Source organism: Erythrolamprus reginae, chromosome 1 (genome assembly GCF_031021105.1).
Source record: "Erythrolamprus reginae isolate rEryReg1 chromosome 1, rEryReg1.hap1, whole genome shotgun sequence".
In the NCBI taxonomy this organism is placed as follows: domain Eukaryota; kingdom Metazoa; phylum Chordata; class Lepidosauria; order Squamata; family Dipsadidae; genus Erythrolamprus; species Erythrolamprus reginae.
The window spans coordinates 13,751,476-13,771,412 of record NC_091950.1 but is presented as its reverse complement, the minus strand read 5'-3'; the positions used below and the strand labels follow the sequence as shown (position 1 = coordinate 13,771,412).

The 19,937-nt window shown below is 42.7% G+C and overlaps 1 protein-coding gene across 4 annotated transcripts in view; it reads left to right on the top strand.

The window, feature by feature from the left end:
- LOC139163754 (granulocyte colony-stimulating factor receptor-like) overlaps positions 1 to 18,593 on the top strand; it is a 59,779-nt gene extending 41,186 nt beyond the window's left edge. For all 4 annotated transcript variants that reach the window (XM_070744845.1, XM_070744861.1, XM_070744853.1 and 1 more), the window contains 7 exons: positions 1,785 to 1,970; positions 4,900 to 5,001; positions 7,494 to 7,640; positions 12,841 to 12,984; positions 14,369 to 14,462; positions 16,938 to 17,019; positions 17,733 to 18,593. In XM_070744845.1, coding sequence (XP_070600946.1) covers positions 1,785 to 1,970; positions 4,900 to 5,001; positions 7,494 to 7,640; positions 12,841 to 12,984; positions 14,369 to 14,462; positions 16,938 to 17,019; positions 17,733 to 18,263 — 1,286 coding nt within the window. In that variant the 3' untranslated portion in view covers positions 18,264 to 18,593. The remainder of the gene's footprint in view (positions 1 to 1,784; positions 1,971 to 4,899; positions 5,002 to 7,493; positions 7,641 to 12,840; positions 12,985 to 14,368; positions 14,463 to 16,937; positions 17,020 to 17,732) is intronic.
- Positions 18,594 to 19,937: the final 1,344 nt, after the last annotated feature.

The following is a 19,937-nucleotide window of genomic DNA, read 5'->3' as shown; positions in this document are numbered from 1 at the left end:
AGGAAATAGTATAAGGGTGGACTAGATGGACCATGAGGTCTTTTTCTGCCGTCAGACTTCTATGTTTCTATGCTTCTATGTTTCAGCCCCTTTTTGTGGGTGGCAAAAATAGGAAAATATATTTCTGGAAACTATATTTGGGGAGGAAGGAAAATTGTGCTGATCCATCTTGTTCTCTCCGTGATCAACATGAGAAGCAGAATGCAGGGGGATGGCGAAACTATGGCACAAGTGCCACTTGTGTGGAACGCGGAGCCATATGGGGGGGAACACACACTAGTGCGCGCTGCACACCCTTTTGGTATGTGAACCATAAAAGGTTCACCATCACTGTTCTATGGAGATTCTCAGTCAACTGGACTTCCTTGGGTTTTTTTCAAAGACGTTTCACGTCTTATCCAAGAATGCGGCTGCGAGAGCATTCATGGGCCTTCCTAGATATGCCCATGTCTGGTCAACACTCTGCGGCCTGCACTGGTTGCCGATCAGTTTCCGGTCACAATTCAAAATGTTAGTAATGACCTATAAAGCCCTACATGGCATTGGACCAGAATACCTTTGGAACCGCCTTCTGCCGCACCAATCCCAGTGGCCGATTAGGTCCCACAGAGTTGGTCTTCTCCGAGTCCCATTGACTAAACAATGTCGTCTGCCGGGACCCAGGGGAAGAGCCTTCTCTGTGGCGGCCCTGGCCCTCTGGAATCAACTCCCCCTGGAGATTCGAACTGCCCCCACCCTCCTCGCCTTTCGCAAGACTTTGAAAACACATCTATGTCGCCAGGCATGGGGAAATTTATTTTATTTTTATTTTATTTATTCATTTGCTCAATACACAAATACATAGGAAGAGATAGACATGAAGTAATATATCTAAGGGTAAAAGTGAACTTAGAGGAGAAGATATATGAAAGGAAGAAAATATATATGATATATGAGATAAAGGAAAGAGAATTGGACAGGGGACGAAAGGCACACTAGAGCACTTATGTACGCCCCTTACTGGCCTCTTAGGAACCGGGAGAGGTCAATCGTGGATAGTCTAAGGGAGAAATGTTGGGGGTTAGGGGTTGACATTATTGAGTCCGGTAATGAGTTCCACGCTTCGACAACTCGATTACTAAAGTCATATTTTTTACAGTCAAGTTTGGAACGGTTCGTATTAAGTTTGAATCTGTTGCGTGCTCTTGTGTTGTTGCGGTTGAAGCTGAAGTAGTCATTGACCAGTAGGACGTTGCAGCATATGATCTTGTGGGCAATACTTAAATTGACATATCCCTTAAATTGACGTATCCCTTGGCTAGTAAGATTTATGTATGGTTGTGACTGAGTAGTACTGTCTGTTTTTTAATGATAGGGGTTTTTAGCCATAGTTTTAATATTGCATTTGTTGTACATTGTTTATTGTTGCTGTGAGCCACCCCGAGTTTTCGGAGAGGGGCGGCATACAAATCTTATAAATAATAATAATAATAATAATAATAATAATTATTATTATTATTATTATTATTATTATTATTATTCTATTATTATTCTATGTTTCTATGTTTCTATTATTATTATTATTATTATTATTAGCTTCTTAATATTAATATTAATATTAATATTAATATTATTAAGCTTCTTCAGCTTTGACTGCACATTGGGGAACAGAAGGATTTATTCTTCTTGAAGACAGATGGTCATTTGCCTCCTTTGAGAGAGTCATGGAGGCCACTTGGAGGTTTATCTGTGTCCTCAGAGTCACTACTGCGTAGCTCTGTATATCCTCTCTTTTTTGTCTGTAGTTCCGCCTTCCCCTCTGTCCATCCTCGTGTCTTCAGCAGGGGACCACTCCCTCCTCTTACAGTGGCCTCTCCCCAGCAACCCCAAGATGGACTTTGTTCTGGAGTGGACGAAAGTGGCTGAGAAGGAAGGGGGAGACCCACACTGGCAGCATCAGCCGGAGAATGCCTCCCAGGCGGTCATTACTGGTGAGTGTGGTTGGTAAGGGTGATGGAGAGAATAGAGGCAGGGGAAAAAATGTTAAAGCAGCAAGGGGCATACTGAGAGAAAGAGGGAGGGAGGAGGAAAGGGAGGGGAGAGGAGAAGAGGAAGAGAGGGGGAGATAGAGGAGAATGAGAGGAGGAAGGGAGGAAAATGAAGGAGAGAAGGAGATAGGGGAGGGAAGGAGGAGAGAAGGAATGAAGGGAAGGAGGGAGGGAAGGAAAGGAAAGACGGAAAGGGAAAGGAAGAAGGAGAGAAGGAAAGGGAAGGAAAGAAAGGAAAGGAGGAAAGGGAAGGGAAGAAGGGAAGGAAAGGAAAGGAAAGGGAAGGAAGAAGGGAAGGAAGGAAGGAAGGAAAGAAAGAAAGAAAAAGAAGGGTGGGAGGGAGGGACAGCGAGGCAGAGGGAGGAAGTAAGAAGGGAAGGAGGAAAGATGGAAGGAGGGATGGGAAAGGAAGGGAAGGAATAAGAGGAAGTTCAGAGATAAAAGTGGGGTTGGGTACCACAAAGAAAGAGAAGAGAGGAAAAGGAGGGTGGAAAAAAGAAGGAGAGAGAGGGATGGGCTAGAAAGAACGAATAAAAGTGTGATCCTACAGGGTTTTGGCTCTGTCAGCTATTTGCAAGGGCCCTTCAGTGAGGGAAAGCAGCTGCTCGGATGTCTTTGCTGCAGCAGCTTGCCTTGATGCCCTTCACAAGCCCCTTCTCACAAAGAGGAAATATGAATGCCTATCCAGGCAGCTGCCTTGCCTGGCTCGAGAGCCTGAAGTAGACCCTACCCACAACCTCCAACGACAATAACAACCACCCTTAGGATTTTACACCCGGCCTTTCCAAAGCAGCCAGGAAATTACTATTGATCTTCTACTACAGGGCACAGCATCAGAGATGCTCTTCCAAATCTCACACCCACAAGGCCTCCCTCTGTGGTGAAAATCAGCCTTGCCAGAACGGAGGGGTCCCGATCGAACGGAGGCGCCAGGCAAAAACTTCACCATGAACTTCGCAAATGAGCTATCAAAATGATCAGAGCAGAACCGACTGTCAGGCCAAAGCCAGGTTTAAAAAAAAATAACCCTTATTAATTATATAAAAAGGGCAAACCTATAACAAGACAAAGATACACACAAAAATTAAATATACAGTGTTCCCTCGATTTTCGCGGGGGATGCGTTCCGAGACCGCCTGCGAAAGTCGAATTTCCGCGAAGTAGAGATGCGGAAGTAAATACACTATTTTTGGCTATGAACAGTATCACAAGCCTTCCCTTAACACTTTAAACCCCTAAATTGCAATTTCCCAGTCCCTTAGCAACCATTTAGATTATTACTCACCATGTTTATTTATTCAAGTTTATTTAAAAAAATATTTATTAAGGGCAGATGAAAGTTTGGTGATGACATTGGGCGGGAAAAAGTGTGGTATAGGGAAAAAACCCACAAAGTATTTTTTTAATTAATATTTTTGAAAAACCGTGGTATAGACTTTTCGCGAAGTTTGAACCCGTGAAAATTGAGGGAACACTGTATACAAATCTACACCAAGAAATTTGAATACAAAAAAACATTTAACAAAAATGCTGACTACCATTTCTTACAAAGCCATATTTTATTGAAGCCTCCGGCAATGACACAATTAAAAGTTTTAGAATGTTTCTTGCTGTGGGAACTTGGCTGCATGCCGTGACACATTCCTTTTAGGGTCTCAAGGTCAGCCTTTGTGCAGCACCTGGCCGGAAGCTGCTGGGAGTTGCAGGATACGCTGGCAGAAGATCAGCAAAGGACTGCCGTCTTTGGCGCTATTGGTGCGGCCTCCTCGAGGCTGTCGTGGGCATGCGCACATCCAGTGGGTGAGGGCACACCTGTCAGCGTGAGATTTGAATTCTGCGCATGTGACGCAAGTGAAATATTGTGTGAGGACGCTCGCCCGAGCGAGATTTCGGTGAGTTTTGTCGATATATAAAAATCCGGTGAAAATCACCAAAATCTCACTTGTGCGAGCGTCTTCACAGAAGATTTAACTTGCTGCGCATGCGAAGGAGCCAAATCTCTTGTGGGCGCATGCAGGCGCACCTCAAAAATGGACCTGACTGTTCTGGAAACGGCCGTCTTTGAAAAGATGTTATGGTTCATGTGATGGGCTGGTGGGAGGAGATGCGAGGAAATAGGAACATAGAAACATAGAAGATTGACCGCAGAAAAAGCCCTCCTAGTCTGCCCTTATACTATTTCCTGTATTTTATCTTAGGATGGTTATATGATTATCCCAGGCATGTTTCAATTCAGTTCCTGTGGATTTACTAACCACATCTGCTGGAAGTTTGTTCCAAGCATCTACTACTCTTTCAGTCAAATAATATTTTCTGACGTTGCTTCTGATCTTTCTCCCAACTAACTTCAGATTGTGTCCCCTTGTTCTTGTGTTCACTTTCCTATTAAAAACACTTCTCTCCTGAACCTTATTTAACCCTTTAACATATTTAAATGTTTCGATCATGTCCCCCTTTTCCTTCTGTCCTCCAGACTATTCAGATTGAGTCCATGAAGTCTTTCCTGATACGTTTTATGCTTAAGACCTTCCACCATTCTTGTAGCCTCGTAGCTTTAGACTAGGGGTTTCTCCAGTTGTGCTAATAAATTGGGACTTTGAAGAAGGCAAAGCCTTGGACTCTTGATTTATTTATCAGATGCTATTTGGAACAATGACACCAATGGAGGGAAGGATAGAAAAGCCAAACCACAGGGCCGCAAATGTTTCCATAATTGCTTCCTTCCTCCTCCTCCTCCTCCTCCTCCTCCTCCTCCTCTTCTTTTTTCTTCTTCTTCTTTTTCTTCTTCTTCTTCTTCTTCTTCTTCTTCTTCTTCTTCTTCTTCTTCCTCTTCCTCTTCCTCTTCCTCCTCCTCTTCCTCCTCCTCCTCTAGAAGCCATCGAGCCTGGGCATCTTTATGCAGTGAAAGTGTTTGGACTCTTAGATGGACGTCTCGGGGCCTTTGGTTCTGCTGAAGCTTACTCCAAGCAAATCGGTAAGTGGAACCTTGTTCTACCCTCAGGTGCTTTGGTGAATAGCTTGACTCCCTCTTCTTTGTGGCAACCCCTGAGATATTGGAAGGCTGCTATCATGTCTCCCCTGGTCCTTCTTTTCATTCAACTAGCCATGCCCAGTTCCTGCAACCGTTCTTCATATGTTTTAGCCTCCAGTCCCCTAATCCTCTTTGTTGCTCTTCGCTGGATGCAGTGGTATTTCCATTAAAAGACCTAAGTGTAGAAATGTGGAAATCACAGACACAGACACATGGTTTCTAGGTTGCTTTGTCCATGTTGGAACTGTCTCTCTGGGCTGAGCAGAGCTGTCTCGTGTTGAGAAGCAATTTCTCTCTCTCTCTCTCTCTCTCTCTCTCTCTCTCTCTCTCTCTCCCCCCCCCCTCTCTCTCTCTGAGATCATGCTGTGTCATGATTCTGAACTTGCAAGTTTATTCTTTTATAAGCAGTTTCTTGTGTGTACAAATATAAAACATTAATTCCTAACTTGACCTGGTTACAATGTAAATAGTTAACATGGCCCCATGAGGAAGAGCCTTCTCTGTGGCGGCCCCAACTCTCTGGAACCAGGTGCCCCCAGAGATTAGAACTGCCCCCACCCTCCTTGCCTTTTGTAAACTCCTCAAAACCCACCTTTGTCGTCAGGCATGTGGGAACTGAGATATCTCCCCCGGGCCTATACAATTTATGCATGGTATGTTTGTACGTATGTCTGCTTAATAATGGGGTTTTTTAAATATTTTAAATAGTAAATTATTAGATTTGTTATGAACTGTTTTATTGTGTTGTGAGCCGCCCCGAGTCTAGGGAGAGGGGCGGCATACAAATCAAATCAAATCAAATCAATCAATCAATCAATCAAAGAAATAAATGTGACATATAGGATACAGACAAATCCTGTCAAGGTACAAAGATAGCTAAATAAACAGGAGAGCATCTTAATTAGTTTTTGCCCTAGACAAACAGAAGGATTTCCTTAAACTTAATCATGAGGGGTGAGTTGTCTCTGTCCAGCACGTAGCTTCTTTAATCCAATCATGGTTGGTTTGACCTTTGCAGTTAGCCAGACAAGCATGTAATATTTTCCTTGGATATAAGGAATAACGTATAATTTTTATACGTTAAATAATACAGAATAATGAAATGTTTTATAGCAAGATTGATTTTTCCGTATCATTGCAATAACTGGTAATTACCCACACCTAAGTGAAATTGTGGTGCTCGAATGGCAGGCGCTAGTGTAACAGAAAGTGTCCGAATGTTTGGCGTTTGAAGAGGTAGTGTCTCAAAAGTAATAACTGCTTTGGAAAGAGAAGGGAAAACGTCCTCAGCCCAGCACAGGTCTGGTCGAAAGTCGAAGTTGTCAGAGAGAGACCGTCTGACTCTAAAGTGAATGGTTAGAGCGGATCCTAAAATCACTGCAGAGCTCAATAGACACGTACAGAACCCAGTTTCCACAAAAACTGTTTGAAGGGAGCTTCACAAATCTGGATTCAACGGAAGAGCTGCAAGGTTTATTTATTTATTTTTATTATTTATTTATTTATTTATTTTATTTTTATTTATTTATTTTGTCTAATACACAATGAGGGTTTTAGTGTGTGTGTGTGTGTGTGTGTATATATATATATATACACACACACACACACACACACACATACACACAGTAAAATACATGATGAAGGTTATAGAGGAGATACTCATAGTAAAATATATCTAAGAAAGAATAGAAAAGAAGATATAGTAATAGAACATATCAATGAAAGAATAGAAGAAGAGATATAGGAATAGAAGAAAGGTATAGGAGATATAGGAGAGCAATAGGACAGGGGACGGAAGGCACTCTAGTGCACTTGTACTCGCCCCTTACTGACCTCTCAGGAATCTGGAAAGGTCAACTGTAGATAATCTAAGGGTAAAGTGTTGGGGGTTTGGGGATGACACTACGGAGTCCGGTAATGAGTTCCACGCTTTGACAACTCAGTTACTGAAGTCATATTTTTTACAGTCAAGTTTGGAGCGGTTAATATTAAGTTTAAATCTGTTGTGTGCTCTTGTGTTGTTGTGGTTTAAGCTGAAATAGTCGCCGACGGGCAGGACGTTGCAGCATATGATCTTGTGGGCAATACTTAGATCTTGTTTAAGGCATCTTAGTTCTAAACTTTCTAGGCCCAGGATTGAAAGTCTAGTCTCGTAGGGTATTCTGTTTCGAGTGGAGGAGTGATGGGCTCTTCTGGTGAAGTATCTGGACATTTTCAAGGGTGTTGATGTCTAGGCCAACTAGGCAGAGTTGGGCCAGCTGAAACATAGAATATTGACGGCAGAAAAAGACCTCCTGGTCCATCTTGTCTGCCCTTATACCATTTCCTGTATTTTATCTTAGAATGGATGTTTATCCCAGGCATGTTTAAATTCAGTTACTGTGGATTCCATTTTTTTGTCCACCCCCTGTAGATCTCTCCTTTCTATTTTTCAGCTCCACTTCGGGCGCCGGCTTTGTATCCCACTCAAGTCTGGAAATCTTGGGTGGAGCTGCAGTGGGAAAGGCTCCCCTTGGAAGAACGAGGTGGCGAGATCCAGAACTACACCCTTTACTACAAGGAAGAGAAGAAGGATGACTATCGTAAGGAGAAACCTTATGCTTCTCAGCAAAGAGTTAGTTTTGAAATTTGCAAGGGGACGAGATTCTCGGGTTGAAGTAGAGTTTGCATTTAATTCTTTTGGAAACTTTTCCCTTCCTTTTTTTTTTTGCGGTGTTTGTGTGTTTTTTTAAAAGCAAGTTTCTAGAATCAAGCGTTTCTCAATCTTGGCTGTTTGAAAATGTGCGGACTTCAACTCCCAGAATTCTTTGCTGGCTGGGGAGTTCTGGGAGTTCAAGTTGCCAACGAGATCACTCAGAGGAGATACTAGTAAGGAAGAGGAGAATAATCGTAACACAGTCTTAGTAAATTAGTTGACAGTGTTGTGGAAATTAGTTAGAAACATAGAAACATAGAAGTCTGACGGCAGAAAAAGACCTCATGGTCCATCTAGTCTGCCCTTATACTATTTCCTGTATTTTATCTTACAATGGATATATGTTTATCCCAGGCATGTTTAAATTCAGTTACTGTGGATTTACCAACCACGTCTGCTGGAAGTTTATTCCAAGGATCTACTACTCTTTCAGTAAAATAATATTTTCTCAAGTTGCCTTTGATCTTTCCCCCAACTAACTTCAGATTGTGTTCCCTTGTTCTTGTGTTCACTTTCCTGTTAAAAACACTTCCCTCCTGAACCCTATTTAACCCTTTAACATATTTAAATGTTTCGATCATGTCCCCCCTTTTCCTTCTGTCTTCCAGACTATACAGATTGAGTTCATTAAGTCTTTCCTGATACGTTTTATACTTAAGACCTTCCACCATTCTTGTAGCCCATCTTTGGACCCGTACAATTTTGTCAATATCTTTTTGTAGGTGAGGTCTCCAGAACTGAACACAGTATTCCAAATGTGGTCTCACCAGCGCTCTATATAAGGGGATCACAATCTCCCTCTTCCTGCTTGTTATACCTCTAGCTATGCAGCCAAGCATCCTACTTGCTTTTCCTACCGCCCGACCACACTGCTCACCCATTTTGAGACTGTCAGAAATCACTACCCCTAAATCCTTCTCTTCTGAGGTTTTTGCCAACACAGAACTGCCAATGCAATACTCAGATTGAGGATTCCTTTTCCCCAAGTGCATTATTTTACATTTGGAAACATTAAACTGCAGTTTCCATTGCTTTGACCATTTATCTAGTAAAGCTAAATCATTTACCATATTACAGACCCCTCCAGGAATATCAACCCTATTGCACACTTTAGAGTCATCGGCAAATAGGCAAACCTTCCCTACCAAACCTTCCCCTATGTCACTCACAAACATATTAAAAAGAATAGGACCCAGAACAGACCCTTGTGGCACACCGCTTGTAACCTGACTCTGCTCAGAATACTCGCCATTAACAATAACTCTCTGATGTCTATGCTTCAGCCAGCTTGAAATCCACTGAACTATCCAGGGATTAAGTCCAATCTTCACTAATTTATCTATCAGCTCTTTATGTGGAACCGTATCAAAGGCTTTGCTGAAGTCCAGATAGGCAATATCCACGGCACCACCTTGATCCAACACCTTTGTGACATAGTCAAAGAACTCAATGAGATTAGTCTGACATGATTTGCCTTCAGTAAAGCCATGCTGATTTGGGTCCAATAAGTTATTGTTTTTTAGATGCTGATTTATCCTCTTTTTGAGTAGAGTCTCCATCATTTTAACTACAACTGATGTCAAGCTAACTGGCCTGTAGTTACCAGCTTCTTCTCTACTGCCCTTCTTGTGGATAGGCACAACACTGGCCATTCTCCAATCCTCAGGAACATCTCCTGTTAACAGGGATTTGTTAAACAAATCAGTCAGGGGGGTAGCAATGACAGATCTGAGTTCTTTAAGAACTCTGGGGTGGATGCCATCTGGACCCATTGCCTTATTTATCTTTAATCTTTCAAGTTCTTCTAAGACATCGGCTTCTAAGATCACTGGAGCTGAATCCGTACAGCTGGAAGCAATGCTATATCCCTCTATAGTATTATTATTATTATTTTGTAAGGTGTCTTTTGAGAAAACTGAACAGAAGTAGCTATTGAAATGGTCAGCGATCTCCTTATTCCCATCAATGCATGTATTATTCCTGGTACTAAGCTTTGTGATGCTGCAGTTTTTCTTCTTCCTATCACTAATATATCTGAAGTTGTTTAGCAGAGTGATGGCATTGGGGGGGGGCTGTTCTTGTGACCAGTTGTTCTGTGTGCAGTGCCCTATAGCATCATTTTGAGGGTAGTAATAATCATAATAACAACAACAACAGAGTTGGAAGGGATCTTGGAGGTCTTCTAGTCCAACCCCCTGCTTGGGCAGGAGACCCTACACTACAGTGGTACCTCGACATACGAGTTTAATTCATTCCAGACCCGAGCTCGTAAGTCGATCAACTCGTATCTGGAACGAATGCCTTTAGACTTTGTTTTTCTTGCCGAGATAACTGGAAGCAAGGAGATCCTTGCGCCATCTAGTGGAAGCTCGGCTTGTATCCCAAATTTGAGCTCGGGTGTTGAACAGAAATTTCGCTCGTGTCCCGGCTCGTAACTTGGAATACTCGCATGTGGAGCAGCTCGTATCTAGAGGTACCACTGTACTTCAGAAAAATGGTTATCCAACATCTTCTTCAAAACTTCCAATGTTGGTTTATTCACAATTTCTAGAGGCAAGCTGTGCCATGGATTAATTATTCTCACTGTCAGGAAATTTCTCCTTAGTTCCACATTGTTTCTCTCCTTGATTAGTTTCCACCCATTGCTTCTTGTTCTACCCTCAGGTGCTTTGGAGAATAACTGGACTCCCTCTTCTTTGTGGCAACCCCTGAGATATTGGAAGGCTGCTATCATGTCTCCCCTGGTCCTTCTTTTCATTCAACTAGAGACCCAGTTCCTGCAACCTTTCTTCATATGTTTTAGCCTCCAGTCCCTAATCATCTTTGTTTATTTATTTATTTATTTATTGGATTTGTATGCCGCCCCTCTCCGGAGACTCGGGGCGGCTAACAGCAACAATAAAGCAGTGTACAATAGTAGTCTGATGTTAGAAACAATTAAAAACCCATTAATATAAAAAACCAAACATACATACATACATACATACATACATACATACATACATACCATGCATAGAATTGTAAAGGCCTAGGGGGAAGAGGGTCTCAATTCCCCCATGCCTGACGGCAGAGGTGGATTTTAAGCAGCTTACGAAAGGCAAGGAGGGTGGGGGCAATTCTAATCTTTGGGGGGAGTTGGTTCCAGAGGGCCGGGGCTGCCACAGAGAAGGCTCTTCCCCTGGGTCCCGCCAAGCGACATTCTTTAGTTGACGGGACCCGGAGAAGATCCACTCTGTGGGACCTAACTGGTCGCTGGGATTCATGCAGCAGAAGGCGGTCCCTGAGATAATTTGTTGTTGCTCTTCTCTGCACTCTTTCTAGAGTCTCAACATCCTTTTTGCATCGTGGTGACCAAAACTGAATGCAAATATTCCAAGTGTGGCCTTACCAAGGCATTGTAAAGTAGTATTAACACTTCACATGATCTTGATTCTGTTAATGCAGCCTATTTGGCGTTTTTTTGGCAGCTGCGGCACACCATTGGCTCATATTTAAATGGTTGTCCACTAGGACTCCAAGATCCCTCTCGCAGTTACTACTGTTGAGCAATGTACCACATATACTGTACCTGTGCATTTTGTTTTTCTTGCCTAATTGTAGAACTTTACTTTTTTCACCATTGAATTTCATTTTGTTTGATAGCGCCCAATATTCAAGTCTGTCAAGATCCTTCTGTATCTTGAGCCTATCTTCTGGAGGGTTGGCTATTCCTGCCAGTTTGATGTCATCTGCAAATTGGATCAGTTCCCCATCTATCTATCATCTATCTATCTATCTATCTATCTATCTATCTATCTATCTATCTATCTATCTATCTATCTACCTACCTACCTACCTACCTACCTATCTATCTATCTATCTATCTATCTATCTATCTGTTTATTGGATTTGTATGCCGCCCCTCTCCGTAGACTTGGGGCGGCTAACAACAGTAATAAAAAACAGGATGTAAATCCAATATTAAAGCAACTAAAAAACCCTTATTGTAAAACCAAACATACATACATACAAACAAACATACCATGCATAAATTGTAAAGGCCTAGGGGGAAAGCGTATCTCAATTCCTCCATGCCTGACGGCAGAGGTAGGTTTTAAGGAGCTTAAGAAAGGTGAGGAGGGTGGGGGCAATTCTAATCTCCGGGGGGAGTTGGTTCCAGAGGGCCGGGGCCGCCACAGAGAAGGCTCTTCCCCTGGGCCTTGCCAAACAACATTGTTTAGTTGACGGGACCCGGAGAAGGCCCACTCTGTGGGACCTAACTGGTCACTGGGATTCGTGCAGCAGAAGGCAGTCCCTGAGATAATCTGGTCCGGTGCCATGAAGGGCTTTATAGGTCATAACCAACCCCTCGTCCAAGTGATTGATGATGTTGAAGAGTACCAAAACAGACCCTTGGGGTATTTCACTGCATACTTCCCTCCATGTAGATGCAATTTCATTGAGCACTACACATTGAGTGCAGATGGTCAGCCAGTTTCAAATCCATCTGGTGGTGTTACTGTCTAACCCCCATTTTTCAGCATCCAATCGAAGGTTATGGTCTACTTTATCAAATGCCTTACTGAAGTCCAATGAAACAATTTATGTCCAGGACGTGAGGGGTCAATAATTCCTCTGTAGAACTGTATCAGCAACTCCTTGGGCAGTTTGAGCTTCCTGAGTTGGCGCAGAAATTTATGACGGTTGCAGAATTCCACAGTCATGTAATCTCCTTTTTTGTGACTTTCTGATACACAAAATCAATAAGGAAGCCAGATTCACTTCAAAACCATTGCCACTAATTAAATTAAATTAAATTTATTACATTTATGGGCTGCCCAATCCTGTCAGATTCTGGACGGCTAGAATCCAACTTAACCACTGCAGTGCACTAGCTTAATCACTGCAGCGATTCACTTAACAACGGGGACAGAAAAGCTTGTAAAATGGGGCCAAACTCGCCGAACATCTGTCTCGCTTAGCAGCGGAAATTTTGGGCTCGTAAGTCGAGGACTGTCTGTGTAAATGGGCTGAGGAGCTTGCAATGCCAAGGTCAATGGGGGCTTTGTGACTGTTGGTCTGGCCTCTCTTTGCTTCTTCTTTTCCAGGGGATGTGGTGCTGGATAGCTCGGTGCATCGCTACGTCATCAAGGGCTTGACACCTGGCTCAACCATGAGGGTGTACATGGTGACGGCCAATGAAGGTGGAAGCACCAGAGGATCTGTGCTGTCCATCCGCACCAAGAACTATGGTGAGAATTGTTTACCGTGGTTGTTAGTTGTGAAGTCATGTCCAACCCATCACGATCCCATGGACAACATTCCTCCAGGCCTTCCTGTCCTCTACCATCCCCCGGAGTCCATTTAAGCTCACGCCGACTGCTTCAGGGACTCCATCCAGCCAGCTCGTTCTCTACCGTCCCGTTCTTCTTTTGCCCTCAATCGTTCCCAGCATCAGGTGTCAGGATTAAGCAAATTCTGAGGTAATATCTCAATGCAGGAGGGAGGCCCACGTAGAGAATGCTGAGTCATTCTGAGGCAATTAAGCATGCAGCAACCTCATCAGGTGAAAAGTATTTAAATATGCAAGAGCTCGCTGCTGTTTGCTGTTAGTTCGTTTTCTCTGATCTCTGATCCTGCTCTGTGTGAAGTTTGCTCTGAAGTTGCTGTATTGATACGTTGGTTCCTGTGAGTTATTGTAACTGAGACAGTTGTAGTGAGATACTAGTGAGATATTAGTGTGATGTATGTATAGTATAGATAGTTTACCGTAGTAGTGTAAATAAGAAGTAAATATATTTTTCCAAGACTTCCTACTGCTGCTGTGTTTCATTGAAGACTTCAACTCCATATCTACTGGTCTGGGGCTGGGTGGTTGGGTTGATTTGCTGCTTGGGCTAGCTAGCTTCCAAAAGTGCAGCTCTGATATCAGGCTCTTCTCCAGGGAGTCCTTCCTTCTCATTAGATGGCCAAAGTATTTGAGTTTCATCTTCAGGATCTGTCCTTCGAAAGAGTAGTCAAGATGGATCTCCTTTAGGCCTGACCGGCTGGATCACCTTGTCGTCCAAGGGACTCACAGGAGTGTTCTCCAGCACCAGAGTTCAAAGGCCCCAATTGTTTGGTGCTCAGCCATCTTTATCTGTTAATATGGCTCTGCACTACGTCGTATACATCTTGAACCTCCAAAGGCCTACACAAGGGTGTCTGCAGACTTTAATTCAGCATTTAATACCATTATACTGAACATTCTTCTAACTAAACTAAATCAGCTAGCGGTACCTGAACATACTTGTAAATGGATCACAATTCTACAGCAAAAAGATAAATCTCAATTCTACAAAATATGGGAAAATTGGTACATTAAAAATACATTAAAAATCTAAAGGAAAAGCAAAACTAGACCCTCCTTTCTTGCTTACTCCAACAAAATAAAAGTATAGAAATATTGCACCATAAATCGAAAACAAAACCCCTAAAAACGAATCCGTATTTTCCTCACAAATATGCAAAATGAAAACAACAATACTGTATATAGAACTAAAGAAAACAAACCTACAAATCTTTTCCCTGTGTGTTTTTTTTTTAAAATTGTTGAAATCCTCTTTTGCCTAAATCTTCTTTTCTCTTTTAATCCAGACTACGGAGAAGCTGAAATCCTGATCTCAGTTTTTTGCATAGGGTTCATCGTTCTCCTTGCAGCAACTCTGGTCTGCGTTTCCAGACATCGATCGTATGTCAATAAGTACTATGTTTTCAATTTATCATTGTCATTCCCTATGTCTGTCTGCCTGCCTGTCCGTCCATAATATTAAGGAGTGTGCAGAAGCCTTGAATTATCAAGGACATGAACAGAGGTAATATTTGTATTTGTATTTGTATTTATTAGATTTGTATGCCGCCCCTCTCCGAAAACTCGGGGCGGCTAACAACAATATAAAAAGACAATGTAAACAAATCTAATATTTAAAAAAAATGTGGGATTCCAGCAGATATCCAGGTGATATGAGTACCGTAATTATTCAATCATACAAAACAGATACATTAAAGTGTATAAAATAGTGTTTACTTTTAGAAATAGCACAGTCAAGTTAAACAGTCCGGTCATTCACATTCAAATCAGTCTATAGCTCTCAATTCAATAATAAGATTACAAGCCTGTCTTTGTCTTACATATCAGGCATACATTACAGCTTACAAATATATCAAACTACCATCGAACACACATAGCTTACTACCTCAGTCACAGTGAATCAGCAGAAATAACAGAGCAGAGAGATCAGAGAGCACTGTTTCCTCTAAGCTGCACAGGGGCACGCCCACGCAGCCATTAGGAACCCCTCGTGCAGAAACTTTTCAAGCCGGCTGCCCGAGAAAGCAGAGAAGTGAGCGATCCGGGACTGCGTGGCTTTGCGCCATGACAATAACAGCAATGGTGCCGTGGTGGCCTTCAAGCACGGCCCTTCACAGCACTCCACCACCCATTCCTGCAGGTAGAGGTTGGGTGCGCTACGTGGAGGCAGTGCGGGGCCGGGCGCTGGGCGCCATGGACGCCTGGGAGGGCGAAGGGGTGGACATAGCTGCTGCCTCTTAGCTGCAGAGCCGGACGGGGGCAGAGGCAATGGCGGAGTCGGCGCTGGGACCATATGGGGCTGCTCATCCAGGGGGCCGCGGACCGGCAAGCCACCCTCCGCTCTCTCTCTCTTTCTCTCTCTGTTGCTGGCTTGGTGTACGAGAGAGAGAAGAAGGAGGGGAGAGAGAAAGAGAGAGAAAGAGAAAGAAAGCGAGAGAGAGAGAAAGAGAGTGTGAGAGAAAGAAAGCAAGAGAGAGAGAGAAAAGAAGAGGAAGAGAGAGAGAGAGAAAGCAAGAGACAGAGAGCAAGAGACAGAGCAAGAGAGAAAGAGAGAGGGAGAGAGAAAGAGTGAGAAAAAGAGAGAGAAAGAGAGAAAGGCAGAAGCTGCCGGATCAAATCCCAGGAAGGGTGTGGCTAACTGATGAGGCCAGAACAAGGCCAAAATGGTGCCATCCTAGTCTCCTTTAATTTTAAAAATTTCAGCAAAAAACATGTGATACATACAGAATATATTTGTCGGCTATGAATAAATTTACTGCCTTGAAATGGCCCTGGGTTGGGCCTAGAGGCAAAAAGGAGCTGTGACTAAAAAAAAAACATTTGACATATATATATATATATATATATTTGTTTTCGTAGATTTTCACAGGTATATGTATGTAGATTGTTTTGAGTTCGGGTTTTTGCAGGAATCTATGAAATCCCTTGCAAAACATGTTCAGCCACATATATTGGACAAACCAATCGAAGAGTGAGCGCACGCATTACAGAACATAAGAATGCAGTTAAAAAAGAAGAAAAGACTTCCTCCCTTGTCCAGCACATTAAAAAAACAGGGCACGAAATTGACTTTGAAAAAACTAAATTACTTTCCAAAACAAAAAATTTATACAGAAGAATTATTATGGAAGCCATAGAGATAGAGAAGCACCCCTTCAGCATGAACAAACGGGATGACACGTCCTGCCTACCAGAGATTTGGAAACCAGCCTTAAACAAAAAAACATATCATAATCATCACCATGTCAATCCTTCAAGTAATTGTGATTCCACCAACCAATCAAATCACTAAAACATAGTCACCCAATCTATTTGCTACATTCAAACCAAATCTCCACCCCCAACACTATATATAAGGAACAAATGGCAGTTGCAAACATTCCATATTTACAGCAGCTCGAAGCTTATAACTTCAGCCTGATGATGGTGAATGTGATTTCACCGAAACGTCGCATAGACACTCAAAATATTACACGGGGCAAAACCCGAACTCAGAACAATCTACATATATATATATATGTGTGTGTGTGTGTGTGTTAACACTACTTCTGAAAGCTATAGTACTTCAATATATACAAACATTCATTGTTAACATGTTTATATATTTCAAACCCAACTGTTTTGTAGATAGTACTATCTGTCTATCTATTATCTATTTGTCCGTCCCTCCGTCCATCCATCCATCCATACTGCTGTATCTTGGTTTCTCAAAATATCGTATTTGTTCTTTTGAAACTCATCTTGTTTCACTTTTCAAACAGATAACTAAGGGCGTCTTGCTGTTTTTACAAAGTGCAAAAGGATTGTTGAGTTATTATTATTTACATGTTGTGACTTTCCCTGTTTAATTTTCAGACTTCAGAAGTATCTCTGGCCACAGATTCCAGATCCAAGAAAAAGCAATTTGGCTACTTGGATACCACAGAACATGTGCCTGGTAAGTGAGCCTCAGGGGAAGGGGCAGCTGGGTATTTCCCCCAGGAAAAAGAGAAAACCTGGACTACAATTTTAAGATGGGCAGACTTCAATTGTGGGGCTACCTGTACATCCACCTTAACCATGATATTCCTCTCCTGTCCTGTCTTCTTCTTTTCTTCTCATTCCTTCCTTCCCTTCCCTTCTTATTTCTCCTCTTCTCCTCTTTTCTTCTCTTCTTACCTTCCTTCCCTTCTCTTTTCTTCTATTTTCCTCTACTCCTCTTCTCTTCCTTCCATTCTCTTCTCCTCTTACCTTCCTTACCTTCTCCTCTTCTTCTCCTCTTTTCTTCTTCCCTTCCTTCCTTTCTCTTCACTTTTTTTTCTCTTCTCCTCTTTTCCTCTCTTCTCCCCTTCCTTCCCTTCTCCTCTTTTCTTTTCTCCTCTTCCCTTCATTCCTTTCTCCTTTTTTCTCTCCTCTTCTTGTCTTCCCTTCCTTCCCTTCTCCTCTTCTCCTCTTTCCTTCCTTCCCTTCTCCTCTTCTCTCCTCTTCTTCTCTTTTCTTCTCTTCTCATCTCTTCTCCTCTTCCCTTCCTTCCCTTATCCTCTTCTCTTCCCTCCCCTACCCCTCTTCTCCCCTCTCCTCTTTTCTTCTCCCCTGCCCTCTTCCCCTCCCCTCCTCCCCTCCATCCTCCCCCTTTCCCCTCTCCTCTTCTCACCCATCCCCACCCTTTAGGACTTCACCACTCAGGGAAATGAGAAATGGAGCCAGGCTTACCTTGGAGTGACCGTCAGTGACCTGATCCAGGTGTTTCCTTCTCAACCTGAGAATGCAGATCCGGGACTCTTCCTCGGGAAGCCTCTGTGGCCAGTGGAGTCTCCCAAGGCTTTGCAGAAGGTCATTCCCATGGCCAAAACCAGGACACTATCACAGGAACCCGAAGACCAGCATCTCCATAAATCTCTGGCCGCTTGGAACGAGGTGGAATATTCCCAGGTGTTGGTGATCAAGAGTGGGCAAGGACCAGGACAGACCTGGAGCGCTTCTCCTTGTATCTGGTCCAGTTGCTGGGATCTGGCTAAAACACGGCCCGGATCGCCGTTTAACCAACAATTCTGGGTTCAGAATTTGACCTACGAGACTTTATCGGATGTCAAATCCTACAAAAGGGCAACTATTGGATCCCTGGGTGAATTTCCACTCTTGGTTAGTCTGGTGACCCTGGAGGGAGAGCTCTGTGGCTCCAGGGAGAAGTCACACCCCTAACCCACTGCAAACGGGATCTTGTAAGACTTTAGATCTCAGCCCACTCAGAAGTTGGCCCGTGCAAAATGCCGTCTTTGGCGGATCTTCACCAGTGGGCCCTGTTTTCAAACCGGCTGGAAGAATTCGACACGCCGAAGAATTCATTGTTTGGGAAGATTTAAACAATGGCTGATTGGAGCTGCTGAAAGGCTCGCTTTTTTTAAGAGTTGCCAAAAAACCCACAAATATATGTTGTTTTCGTTTAGCATGTCAGCTTTGGGGTTTGCCAGTGTTTGTTGCCGATATTGCTGTGTGAGCAGTCCTTGGAATAAAGAGCAAAGTTTTTAAAAAGGCATTCTGCTAGCCAACTTTATCTGGCCAAGATATACTGTATTTTTTTGGAGTATAAGACGTACCTTAGTTTGGGGGGTTTCTGTTGTTGTTATTATTTTGTTGTATAGGGCCATTGTTCAAGTCTGTCCTTTATTTATTTAACGATGATGATGATGATGATGATGATGATGATGATGATGACGACAACAACAACAACAACAACGAGTTGGAAGGGACCTTGGAGGTCTTCTAGTCCAACCCCCTGCTTATATAGGAAACCCTACACTACTTCAGACAGATGGTTATCCAACATCTGCTTAAAAACTTCTAGTTTTTAATAGGAAAGTGAATACAAGAACAAGGGGACACAATCTGAAGTTAGTTGGGGGAAAGATCAAAGGCAACATGAGAAAATATTATTTTACTGAAAGAGTCGTAGATCCTTGGAACAAACTTCCAGCAGATGTGGTAGATAAATCCACAGTAACTGAATTTAAACCTGCCTGGGATAAACATATATCCATCCTAAGATAAAATACAGAAAATAGTACAGTATAAGGGCAAACTAGATGGACCATGAGGTCTTTTTATTCTGTCAGACTTCTATGTTTCTAGTGTTGGAGCATTCACAACTTCTGGAGGCAAGCTGTTCTACTGATCAATATTTATTATTAGTTGATGTATTTATGTAGTCAGAAAAGTCATAACATGGGGCAAAAACTCACTTAAACAAATGTCTCACCTAGCAACATACATTCTGGGCTCAGTTGTGGTGGTAAGTCAAGGAACTCTGTTATTCTGCCTCCTTCCTTCCCATTCACCCGTTTTTGATGTTGTAATTGTACATGTTTAACACTAGAGGGCAATGTGGTTCCATTCACTTGCCTGAGCTGCCAAATCCTAAACTTTAATTCAGAGGTCTTCAAATTTGGCAACTTTAAAACTTGTGGACTTAAACTCCCAGAATCTCCAGTTGGCTGGAGATTTCTGGGAGTTGAAGTCCACAAGTCTTAAAGTTGCCAAGTTTGGGAACTGCTGCATGTGGCAGGTTCCCCTTAATTCTCCCATATATATTTTTTTCTTATTTAGAAGCAATGAAATGATTATTATTATTGTTGTCAAGGATTGGCTATTTTAACCTTCCTGGCTAACTTTTCCTTAGTTAGTGCCATGAAAAAATGCAGGGCTATCCAGAAAAATCTGTAGCTATTTTAATTTCCATCCTCCTGACTTTTTAAGGAAAACATCTACACTCCGTCCTTGGTGTAGGACCACAATGGTTAAGCAAGAGGGAAGTGTTTTTAACAGGAGAGTGAACACAAGAACAAGGGGGCACAATCTGAGGTTAGTTGGGGGAAAGAT